This window comes from Panthera pardus, unplaced genomic scaffold (genome assembly GCF_024362965.1).
Source record: "Panthera pardus isolate Hobbes unplaced genomic scaffold, ASM2436296v1 HiC_scaffold_20, whole genome shotgun sequence".
Lineage (NCBI taxonomy): Eukaryota > Metazoa > Chordata > Mammalia > Carnivora > Felidae > Panthera > Panthera pardus.
Genome location: NW_026526766.1, coordinates 71,442,655 through 71,455,840, shown reverse-complemented (window position 1 = coordinate 71,455,840; position 13,186 = coordinate 71,442,655). Strand labels below are relative to the sequence as shown.

Here is a 13,186-nt window from a genome sequence, read left to right as displayed (position 1 = left end):
CAACTTTAAAAACATTCCTAAACCTGTTACCCTGAAATAACTGTTTTCTCTTTCTGGTTCATACAAGTGATTCATGCTCATGAAGTAAGATAGTAATGACATAAAATTAAGCCAAAAAAGAATCCTCTGAAATTCTACCACATGGAGATAACCATTACCTTAAATTTAGTAACTTTTCCTATTCTTTTTGATGGTATATGCTTGCTTTGCATACTTTGTAAGGAATGTTTTGACGTTCAAGTTGTTATGAAAAGATGATACATCTGAGGAAACAGATGTATTGCTGTTTTTTTTTTTTTTTAACTTTTTTTCTCTAACTGATGATGTAAGTGACAAACCAGTATTTACCTTTTCTAATCCGATGGAAAAGTTGCCTTTCTTCCTTAACTCAGAAGTCAAAGTTGTATTTTTTGGCGTAATCCAGAGAATGAGTGATTTGTGTAGATAGATTTGTCAGGAATAATTAACACGTTTTCAGAAATATCAGTGGCTACTGGTGGATAACATTGAAGTGAAGTCCTTGAACCTTTACTGGTTATTTCTGCTTTAGGTGGGGGTAGAAGGAAGGAAGGGCCCTTTTCTTTGTCTTTACATAGAGAAATGAAAGGCAGGTGAATAATATGGATTAAAGAATTATTTAATGAAGAGTAAATCAGTATATTTATTTTTTCCTATGTGAATGGAATAGTAGACATAAACTAAGCTGGAAATTGTTTTTTGTTTTGGGATTGAAGAATTTCAGTGTTTTTGAAATTATTTTTTCAAAATAAGTTTTTTTTAGAAAGACTTTTTTTTAATTTTAATTTTTAGCAGATTTAGGTTTAGGTTTCTCCTCCTCTGAGAAGAAAGCACAGAGATTTCCCACATAAGCCCTTGGCTCCCATCTGTCCCCCACAATTACGCAAATTACACGGCCTCCCCCATCACCATCACTCACCAGCATGGTGCATTTTTGAACCAAGGATAAACTACATTGATACGTAATCACTTGAAGTCCATGGTTTATATTACAGTTCACTCTTGGTGTCCTATATTCTGTGTGTTTGGACACATAGCCATGATTTTAATACCATTTCTTTTTGGCACTGAAAAATATTGTTTGTACCAGTTTACTTATCCACTCACCTACTGAAGGACATCTTGGTTGGGGCTGCTCACCTACTGAAGAGCTTTTAAGTGTTAGCAGTTATGAATAAAGCTGCTGTAAACATCCCTGTCGAGGTCTTTGTATGGACATAAGTTTGCAGCTCCTTTGGGTAAATACCAAGGAGTGCAATTGCTGGATCATACGGTAAGACTATATTTAGTTTTTGTTGTTTATTTATTTATTTTGAGAGAGAATGCGTGCATGCAGGTGGGGGAGGGGCAGAGAGAGAGGGAGAGAGAGAATCGTTAAGTGTGGAGCCTGACACCGGGCTCGATCTCACAACCTCTAGATTATGACCTGAGCTGATATCAAGAGTTAGATGCTTAACCAACTGAGCCACCAGACACCCAGGACTGTTAGTTAGTTAGTTAGTTAGTTAGTTAGTTAAGTTAGTTAAAAAAATTTTTTTTAAGGTTTATTCATTTTTCAAAGACAGAGACAGAGTGTGAGCAGGGGAGGGGCAGAGAGAGAGGGAGACACAGAATCCGAAGCAAGCTCCAGGCTCTGAGCTGTCAGCACAGAGCTCAATGCAGGTCTTGAACTCATGGACGACGAGATGAGGACTTGAGCTGAAGTCGACCTTTAACCGATTGAGTCACCCAGGCGCCCTGGACTGTTATTTTTATAAGGAGCCTCCAAACTGTCTTCCAAAGTGACTGAACCATTTTGCATTCCCACCAGTAAATGTTCTTATTTTCATTTTTCCATATTCTTTAAGGTGCATTTTAAGCTTTAAAATTCTGGTGTTCCTTGTGCTTATCTTTCCCTCCGAGAGTTTTTCTCCAGGGCGGTGATACACAAAGTATGGTCTGAGGGTGGGAGAATTATTTTTTGCAAATAGGGAACTGTGGAAGAATGTAAATTAACTATCATTGTTATTTTACTTAACATTTCTTATCTTAGTAAGATAGGATGAAGGAAGAGTGTTCCTTATTTTTTTCTGACTGGTGACAGTTTGCAGCTGGCTTACTTTGAGCAGAACTTCCTTAGGGTTTGTTACCCTGGAGTAGAATTGCTAGAAATTTGTTTTCAGAGATTGTATGGGTGTACACCTCATTAACAGTGAACTCAAGTATCTCTTGGTTTGTTTCCAGGTTTTGCCAACAATTGGTAGTTAGATTGGTAGTTAGATTTGCAAAGTTTTCTGATGTGAAAAATACGATACTGTATCTTACTGTGTTAATTTTGCATACTTCTGACAAGTGTAATTGAACATCTTTATATGTGTTATTTAGTCTGTGGGTCTCATCTCTGAATTGCTTGCTTATATCCTTTTTTATTTGAAAATTTTGGATTAATTTGCTTTTTCTTGATTTGCATGTTTCATTCTGTATTCAAGTCCTTTTCATTTAAAAACATCATTATTTATAACGTATCTTCTTATTTTATGGTGTGTTTTCTGATATTTTAAAATCTTAACCGATTAGTCTTTTATGTTTTGTGTGTGAGTTTTAATTTTCCCTTCTCAGTTTTATTTTAAAATCTTTAAAATCCTGGGGCACCTGGGTGGCCCAGTCGGTTAAGTATCCGACGTTGGTTCAGGTCATGAGCTCATGGTTCAGGAGTTTGAGCCTCGTGTGGGCTCTGGGCTGATAGCTCAGAGCCTGGAGCTTGCTTTCGGATTCTGTGTCTCCCTGTATCTCTGCCTCTCCCCCACTCATGCTCTGTCACTCTCTCACAAAAATAAACAAACATTAAAAAAAATTAAAAATCTTTAAAATCTTACTTTGTACATGTCATTAATCTACCTGCAAGGGATTTTTAGGTTATTTCTTTTCTGTATGGGTAGACAATTTTTTTCCAGTTTTCATTGACTAGTTTGCTTTTTCTTTCCCTAGTTCTTTAGATGCAATACTCAGTTTTCTCCTTATTTTTTTATACTGCCTATCATTTCCTTTTTTGGATTCTCTTTCCTTTATCCTTAAATGCTATTGTCTTTTAAAAAATCTTTTTGTTTAAGGTTTATTTATTTTGAGAGAGTGTGAGCGAGAGGGACATGGGCAGAGGGAGAGGGAGACAGAGAATCCCAAGCAGGCTCCACAAGCGGGCTCCACACTGTAGGTGCAGAGCCTGATGTGGAGCTTGAACTTGTGAACCGTGAGATCATGACCTGAACCAAAGTTGGACATTTAACAGACTGAGCCACCCAGGTGCCCCTAAATGCTGTTTTCTTGAGCAATCTGTCTCTGACCTTCTATTATGTTCTTTCAGCATGCAACTAGCATATCCAAGTGTGGTAATCCTGTGCTACATCCTTGCCTTTTCCTTCTTAACTCTGTTTTTTCCATGGCCACTAAGCTCTGACACAGACTGAGGTTTCAGTAAATATTTGAAAGGGTGCATGACTGATCTAGCCAGAGTAGTTAGTGCTTCACAGTGGAAATAGGAGGGTACTGGGCCTTGAAAGAGGAGAGAATTTAGATGAGCTGGGAGAAAGAGGAAGGGTGAATTGCACCTTGACACATTTGGTATTAGCTTCTGATTTATAGTGTTGAGCTTTCTCTAGTGTTTTTTTCCTTTCTTTTTTTTTAGAGAGAAACAAGGCTCGTGTGTGAGTGGGGGAGGGAAAGAGGGAGAGAGAATCTTAAGTAGGCTCCACACTTGCTGAGCATGGAGCCTGATGTGGAGCTTGACCCCATGACCTCAGGATTATGACCTGAGTTGAAATCAAGAGTTGGTTGCTCAACCAACTGAACACCCAGACGCCCCTTTCTCGTGTTGCTTTTTGACCTTTGAATTTGTACATGGTTCCATATTGTCTTAACTACCACTTGAATGAGACAAAGTCTCATGATCTTTTGGTGATGCTCTTAAACAGGGCTCCCTGTGTATGATGTAGTATATGTAGCATAGGTCCTTTTAGAAAATGGGACTATTGTTGCAGACAGTTGCACAGTATAGGCAAGGTTTTTTCGACTGAAGGTCAGAACACCTCATTCTAGTTCTTGTGCTGCTGCTAATTACCTCTGTGAACTTGGGTGAGTCCCTAAAACCCACTGTTTTTTATGCTAGTCTTTCAGTCCTCTCCAGCTGTGAATTCTGTAGAAATCTTTCTTTGTAGTACAGGTTTCAGGGTGATAGTTTCATGGGTGTTTATAATAATTCATTAAACTGTACACTTACATTTTGTGCATTTTTGTAAGTGTTTAATTTACATTGAAAAAGATTTTAAAAACCCACAGAAAGGGGGCACCTGGGTGGCTCCGTTGGTTGAGCGTCCAACTTCGGCTCAGGTCATGATCTCACGGTTCCTGAGTCTGAGCTCCGCATCAGGCTTGCTGCTGTCAGCACAGAGCCTGCTTGGGATCCTCTGTCCCCCGCTCTCTCTGCCCCTCCTCTGCCTGTTCTCTTTCTCTCTCTCAAACATAAAACTAAAACCTTAAAAAAACACACACAAAAAGACTAGGTTTCAAAAACAAGAAAGACTAGATTTCTTACATCCATGTGCTACCCCCCCCTCCCCCCCCAAAAAAAATTCAAGCTCGATTAAAGACTTGAATGAAAAAAGCAAAATCATAAGGCCAGGAAGAAAACATAGATAAATATATGTGTCAGAGGTCTCCAAGGCCACCCCAGCTTCAGTGATTTGTTAGGAGAATTCACAGGACTCAGCATATATTTGTATTTATGTTTAAGATTTATTACAGTGAAAGGACACAAAGCAAAATCAGCAAAGGGAAAAGGCACATGGAGCAAAGTCCAGAGGAAACCAGGTACAGGCTTCCAACAGCCTTTTCTGGGGAGCCCCAAAGGATGTGCTTAAACCCCTCTAGCAATGAGTTGTGACAACATGTGTGACATGTTGTCCACCAGGGATGCTCTTTAGAGACTCTGTGCTGAGGGTTTTTATTTGTTGTTTATGTATATATGTGTGTATGTAATGTATTTATGTATTTTTGTTTTATATAAACTCCTTGCTACACATGGGGCTCGAACTCACAACCCCGTGATCCAGAGTTGTATGTTCTACTGACAGGCATCTAGGCACCCCTCAGTGCCAAGAGCTTTTAATCAGTGCTGGGTCATGTTGGCATCTTCTGCCTAACACGTACCAAAATTCCAGATTTCAAGAAAGAAAGCAGGTGTTTGGCATAAACCATATTGTTTGTGTGAAGGGTTTAGGCACAGTGAGCCACTCTTATCCGTTCTAGGAATGGAGGGAACTGTCCTGAAACCCATTTCCAAATGCTCAGTCAAGGGCCAGCCTGGCAGGCAGGCATTTCTAAGGATAGCAGTCTCAGGCCTGCTCTGTTAACACTTTTCTGCAGAATATACTATTTTTTATAATCTTGGAGTAAAAAAGGCATTTCTAAGTATGACTAGAAGCTCCAAAGCCATAAAAGGAAGGAAAGGTAAATTTATATTTAAGAACCTAGATATGAAAAGCAAGTGCTATAGAGTCACAGGCATACTAGGAAAAAAGTATTTATGATGTGTGGGAGAATGGAGGAGATTTTTTCCCCAATATATAAAAGCTTTTACAAGTCATCAACTCAAAAGAATAATGAGTAATTTGCTGAAGAAGATATTTCAAAAGACCAATAAATATTTGAAAAGATACTTTACCTTAGTGATAAAATACGTATGAATTAAGACAACAGAGTGATCTTTTTTCATCTACCATATACAGCTAAGATTGACTACTTATAATCTTTGTAAAGTTGATTACTCAGTATAGGAGTGAGCATAGGGAAATTGCAACTTACATACGTTGCTGGTGGTATAAATTAGCACAAAATTTTCTTTTTAAATTGTTTTAAATTTTATTTCAAGTATAGTTAATGTACAGTGTTATATTAATTTCAGGTGTACAATATAGCAATTCAACACTTCTTTTTTTAAAAATTTTTTTTAATGTTTATTTTTGAGACAGAGAGAGAGACAGAGTATGGACGGAGGAGGGTCAGAGAGAGAGGGAGACACAGAATCTGAAACAGGCTCCAGTCTCTGAGCTGTCAGCACAGAGCCCGACACGGGGCTCAAACTCACTGGCCGCGAGATCGTGACCTGAGCCGAAGTCGGACACTCAGCCAACTGAGCCATTCAGGCGCCCCGCAATTCAACACTTCTATACATTAGTCAGTAGCACAGGGTATTTTTCCAAAATCTGGTAAACCCGACGACACTCCTACCCTTTGACTTAGCAGTTCTGTCGCTAATGTTTTAGCTTACCGAAACCTGTGCAAGTGCACAGATGTATGGGTAGGAATGTTCTCTGGAGTATTGTTTGTGGTACTATAAAACTGGTAATCGCACAAATAGAGTGTTAGTTAATTACATTACTGTATCTATAGACATAGTTGCCATGTAGCCATTATCAATTAGATTTTTATTTAGTGCTACAGAAAGATAAAGTTTTATACATAGCCAAACATTTTAGTGTTCTTTGGTATTTAAAACCTGACCTGAATGGATATACGGTTCCTTATAATCTTTGATTATCCCACTGAGTATGAGTGTGTGTTTTATTACAGAATATGAATGTATTTGGTTGTAGGTACTGCTCTAGAACCCACTGGATGGGTAGGGTTATTTGAAATACAGTGTATACACTATGTCACTATATTATCATTCTAAAATCTGAAAAGTTCTGAGACATATATTGCTCCAAAGGTTTCTAGTAAAGGATTTGTGTTAATCAAAAGGAAAAAAAGAGGGCAAACTGTAAAATCCTGTATGCCATATTCCAGTTTTTCGGTTAAACTAACACGAATGTATGAACAGGAAATACTAGTGCATAAGCTGTTCTCCACATTTCACAGTGATTATCTGAGGTTATGGCAGTTCTTTAATTTCTTCATAAGTGAAAACAATTTGGATGAGTTTGTATACAATATGTAATGTAACTGGAGAGGATGGAACTTGCTTCTGACTTGGAAGTAGTATTTGTCTTACCTCAGATACTGTTGCGGTGACCTGAAGGATCTCATTTCCTGCAACTAAAAACTGAGTCTGTGTGAAAGATGAACTTAAGTTTTGGATTCCTTTTGAATTTTCAGAACTTTTGGTTACAATCCTTCTTGTTTCTGAATAGACACTTTTTGAGTCCCAGGCCTAATTTACTTTCTTGAGGTTGTTTCCAGGGTTGAGGGTAAGGGCACAGAGTTCACATTCCTTCTGTGCCTCTAAAAACAGGATTCAGGGACCATACTATTGCTAAACCTTTACTTTTTATTTTCTTAACTTTGACAGGTTGATAAATTTCGTTCTTGACTATATCAGCACTTATTTACATTTATTTTCATAAAGCTTGAACATGATTAATTCCCTTTTATTTAAAGTGTGGTGTGTAGCTACAGATGACATACAGGTGTTAACACCGATCCCAAAGGCTGTAGGAGGCTTTTACTCTTCCTCAGGTGCACTTGGCCTGTTTTGGAGGGACCCCACAGGATGTTTGGGGCTGTTTTTGGCATTCCCACGTTGCCATCATAAATAATTTTATTGCATTTAGGAAGCTCCATTTTCTATTCTAGTGAGGAAGAGAGGGAAGTTTAAGGCACTATACTGGGAGTACATAGGAAGAAACCAAATGGTTATGTGAAAAATGAAGGAGACCAGATATCGCTTGGTTTTTTAAGCCTTTGGTCCAGATTCTCCAGGTCAGTTTGTTAGGAAGAATTGAACTTTCTGCCTTCTTCCACAGAACAGTTTTTCCGCAGTTTCTGTAGCTAAACTCTGCGGGCAGTTTCTTCTGACCCTGGTCTGTAAGGTGCCAGGCAGAGCCTCCTGTAACTGGCACAAATATGCGGAGTGAGCTCCCTGTTCCTACGAACTCCTTTCACTGCATAGAATCATCTAGTCTGCTTATTTCACAGTCATCCTGCCTGCCTTTCCTTGCTTCCTTCTTCCTTACTCTTTTCTTCCTTTGTTAGTCATTTTAAAAGCTAAACTTGAGACTTTATTTGGATTTCACCACTTTTCCCCATTAATGTCCTCTTTCTGTTCCAGGATCGTACCCAGGGACCACACTGTTTAGTTGTCCTGTCTCCCCAGTCTCCTCTGGTCTATGACAGTTTCTTAGGCTTTCCTTGTTTTTCATGATCTTGAAAGTCTTGTGCAGTACTGGCCGGGTGTCCTATAGAAGGTTTTCCAACCTGGGTTTTTCTGTTGTTTTACTGATAATTAGATGGAGAGTTTGGGTTTTTGAAAGAACATCACAGAGGTGAAATGCCTTTCATGTCACATCATATCAGGGATTGTGATATCCATGTGACATCACTCATGTTGTTAACTTTCATCACTCAGTTAAGATAATATTTATCAAGTGTTTCCACTGTAATTTTCCTCTTTCCTTATTCTGTTCTTTGGAAGCAAGTCACTAAATCTAGTCTACCCTCTCGAAGAGGGTGGAGGCAGAAGTTAAGCTGTACCTCCGGCAGGGGGAAGTATCTACACATAAATTGTTTGGAATTATTTTATAAGAAAGTCGTGTTTCTTTTCCTCAGTGAATTTAATCATTTAATCATTTATATCATATGGATTCACGTACATTTAATTTATGCTTTGGGTTTAATACAGTACTGTGTTATTTATTTTGTTCTTCAAATTATTCAGCTTTGGCCATATTGGAACTCTTTTGGGGTGGTTCCTGTAGACCTTTGATATGTTCCAGGCCTCGTTTTCTTCCTAATGTTACAAGATACTTCAGGTTCATCATGCTTTTTTTCACTGCTCCAGCCCTGGAATTAGCCATTTTTTCAAAGAGCCTGGTTCCTTTTTTTGAAGAATGGTGTTTAAAAACCAAGATTTGGGTGCAAGGTGTGCTTGCTGCTGCCAGGGTGTCATTGCCTCTAGGTTCTCTTTGTGTGTGTGTGTGTGTGTGTGTGTGTGTGTGTGTGTATTTAAAAAAATTATTATGGAAAATTTCAAACATATGCAAAAATGTAAATTCTTAGTATCTATCATTCAGCTTGTACAGTTATCAGTTAGTGACCAATCTTGGTTTCATTTATATGGCTTCTCCTCATTTTCCTCACCCCTCTGCCCCCAATTATTATTTTTTATGAGTACTAAAATGAGGCTGTTACTTTATTTATTTATTTTTGTATTAAGGTATACAACATGATTTGATATACATGTACATGTGAAATGATTATTGGAATTAACATATCTTCTCATGTAGTTACGTGTGTGTGTGTGTGTGTGTGTGTGTGTGTGTGTGCGTGTGCGTGTGTGGTGAGAACATCTGAAATTTCTTTCTTAGCAAATTTCCAGTATGCCCCTGGTTATTTCAAGTAAATCCTGTCAACTATGTTATTTTATCTGGATGTCTCAGTCTTGATCTCTGAAAAAATAAGGACTCTCTTAAATAAAAATTTTAAATTGAGGTATAATACAGTAGAAAGTATGAAATTGTAGAGCTTGGTGAATTTTTATCAATGTATATATTTCTGTAACCATCACCTGGAATGAGATGCAGGACATTTCTAGCCCCCTAGAAGTCCCCTTAATCACCACTGGTAATTTTTAGAAGAACCTTTAAAAACAAACATAAACCACATTCCCATTATTACACCTAAAAAATTAACAGTGAATTCCTTAAAATCAGATATCCAGTCGTTTGCAGTTGGTAGGTTCCCCTGTCACTATTCCTCCTCCACCTTGTACTGTACTGGTTACTTGTTCAGTACTTTGTCACAGCCTGGGTTTTTCTGAGAGCGTCCCCTTGGTATTTTTTTTTTTTAACGTGTTTCTCTCACAGTGACTTTCATGGTTGCAAATGGTCTCTCACATTCTGGTTAGGTAATGCCAACACAATAATGGGCAGTGGTGCTGTCTTTGGAGAAACTGCATCATCAGTAAGATGGTTTCACCAAATATATATTATCCCTGGTATCTGATTAAAGTTCTCCTGTTTCCCTCTGCTGGCTAAGTCTAGAACATTTCTTCAAAAATTTTGTATTCTTTTCAGTATACAAATCCTTTAGAAAGAAGGAGTAACTTTGTATATAGGAGAGACTTTTGTTATTCTTGGCTTTGTTTTTCCTCCTTCTAGAGGTTAAATGACCGGGGACAGTTGTAAGAAAGTATAATTAGCTGGTAAACCTTTTTAGTGTTTCCCAGCTGGGTCAGAGTCATCTACCTACTAGTTGTGGTTAATTATGACTGAAGGATCCTCCAGTACAGAAAAAGGATTAAGCTATGAAAATACTTAGTTTTGGTTGTGTTTGTTTTGTTAAGTTCTTCTTTTTTTCTTCTTATAGATCAGCTTGAACGGGTCTTTTTACGACTTGGCCATGCTGAAACAGATGAACAGTTACAGAATATTATATCTAAATTCCTTCCTCCTGTTTTGCTCAAGCTGTCCAGCACCCAAGAAGGAGTACGTAAAAAGGTATGCATGTTGGGACAGTGGTGGGAATTACATGATGGGTAAATGGTATATATAGGAAGTGAGTTTTCTGTTCCCATTATTGAAATCTAGGTTCATGATCCAAATCTGGCCTTTCAAAATGGAAAGTAAGTCTGGGACCAGCTTACGTGATTTAAAATAGCTTTTGTATGCTAAGCACAGCTGCATTTAGTTTCACCTGTACACTGGCATCAGTGCAGTGAAATAATTGAGATAATTATTCTAAAATATGTGGGGGCTTGGTCTAAAATCCATGCTCTTGATTCCAGTATGAAAGGGGGGAATGGGCCAAAATTGTTCTTTAATCAGTGGCTAACTGTGAATAAAACCTTCATTAAAATTAAGCAAAATAGTTGTTTTAAACACCAGGGTATTGTTGTGTAGCTCCTGTTTTAGGATTCTGTAAAGTATTGGTACCAAAAGTTGGGTAGCCATCATAGCAAGATTTTCTTTCTTTCTTTCTTTCTTTCTTTCTTTCTTTCTTTCTTTCTTTCTTTCTTTCTTTCTTTCTTTTTTTAAGATTTTAATTTTTAAGTAATCTGCACACCCAGTGTGGGGCTTGAACTTACAATCCTGAGATCAAGAGTCACATGCTGTACTGACTGAGCCAGCCAGGCACCCCTCAAGATTTTTTTAACCTAAATGTTCTACAGGGAACATTTGCCCCCTTCATTTTTAAAATAGTTCAGTCTTCTGGTGTATTTATGCTAGATCTTCAGGTCTTTGAGCTGTCATCGGGTTTCATCCCTTGGGCCGCTTTGATTGATTGGCAGTGGGTTCTTGGAGGTCTGCCCTAAGAGGGATTCTGAGACCCAATTTGGGTTCATTGGAGAAAGAGTATCTTTAAGAATGTCCGTTATGTTTGCAGGAAGGAATAGGGCATTCTTGTCATGTATTTGACATGCCTGTTGTTAACACTGCCTTGCTGAGATAAATATGTATTTGATCCTGTCACTGTCCTATTTAAAACTCTTCTGTGGCCTTCTGTTACCCTCAGCATAGCAAGGTATGATAAAAGGCACTTCATGAGTTGGTTTCTGCTTTCTTATTTAGCTCCATCGGTCTCGTTATTCATTTGGCAAATCCTTACCAGGTGCCTTCTACCGTATATGCCAAGTGTTAGAGACATAGTGAATGAAAGAAACATGTAGTTGGGAAGACCAGTATTAAACAGGCAAGGGGCGCCTGGGTGATGCATCTGAATTTGGCTCAGGTCATGATCTCACTGTTCATGGGTTTGAGTCCCATATCGGATTCTGTTGACAGCCTGGAGCCTGCTTCAGATTCCGTGTCTCCCTCTCTCTCTGCCCCTCCCTGCTCATGCTCTCTCTCTCTCTCGCTTTCAAAAATAAACATCAAAAAAAAAAAAAAAAAAGTAAAAAAAAACAAAACAAAAACAGGCAAGTAGTAACTAGTTATAAATTGCAATAAATGCCAAGATAGAAAAGGGTTCTGGGGTGCCAGAGTAGCTCGGTTGAGCATCTGACTTCGGCTCAGGTCATTATCTCACGGTTCGTGGGTTTGAGCCCCACCTCAGGCTCTGTACTGACAGCTCAGAGCCTGAAGCCTGCCGTGTCTCCCTCTCTCTCTGCCCCTCCCCAACTCATGCTCTGTCTCTCTGTCTCTCTCTCTTAACATTAAAAAAATACTAAAAAAAAAAAAAGAAAAGCATTCTATGAAAGAATATGTTTGAGGACTTGATTTAAACAGAATGTGGGGCATTAGGAAGGGCTGTGTAGTGTGTAGCCAGACAGAGAGATGGGGAGACCGTTGAAGACATGAAGGCCCTGTGCAGGCATTCTGAGTGGGAACAGAGTATGATGCCTTCAGGGAGCTGAGGACCACCCGCTGCATCTAACGTTAGGAGTGATAGGAGGTCAGGCACTGGGGAGAGGAAACAGTGATTCCAGTGGGCAGCGATTTGAAAGTTCATGTATAAATAATTTTAATATGTGAAATTTTGTGATTGATGAAAACTTGTATTGACTTTCAGTTGTGTAATTTTGGGATTCCTTTCTATGTTTTGTGATGCACATTCGATTCAACCAGGATATCCTGCAAGGTAGCTGGTAATTTGTGGATAAACTGAATGAAAGAGAAATTAAAGTTTTAGATTTCTAGTGACATGTCCTTAGAGTACATTTGCTATTTTAAGGAAAATGAGTTTTGTTATGTAGGTTCTGCTTTATAGCCAAATTTATGTTTAAACTCATTGGAATAGCTAAAAATTAAAGACTGACCATACCAAGGTTGTACTGGAACAAGGTTGTACTGGAACTCTCACAGATTGCTGGTAGGAGTGTAAATGAGTATAACCACTTTGGGAAACTGTTTGGAAATATTCTGAAGCCGATCATATGCATACTCCATGACCAAGCATGGTCATAACAAGCAAGTTATATATAAACTCAGTCCTAAGTTTATATATAACAGCACTATGTATATATGTGCACTAAAAGCATATCTAAGAATGTTCATAGCAGCATTATTCATACTAGGCCAAATTGGAAATTATCTAATGTCTATCAATAGGAGAGTAGATAAATTGTGGTGTTTTCTTTCTTTTAAAAAAAATTTTTTTTAAATGTTTATATTTATTTTTGAGACAGAGACAGATCATGAGCGGGGGGAGGGGCAGGCAGAGAGGGAGAAACAGAATCCAAAGCAGGCTCCAGGCTCTGAGC

At 38.4% G+C, this 13,186-nt stretch overlaps 1 protein-coding gene across 4 annotated transcripts in view; it reads left to right on the top strand.

Moving 5' to 3' along the window:
- ECPAS (Ecm29 proteasome adaptor and scaffold) overlaps positions 1-13,186 on the top strand; it is a 106,624-nt gene that overhangs the window by 14,033 nt on the left and 79,405 nt on the right. For all 4 annotated transcript variants that reach the window (XM_053908176.1, XM_019454213.2, XM_053908174.1 and 1 more), the window contains one exon: positions 10,354-10,484. In XM_053908176.1, the coding sequence (XP_053764151.1) occupies positions 10,354-10,484 (131 nt within the window). The remainder of the gene's footprint in view (positions 1-10,353; positions 10,485-13,186) is intronic.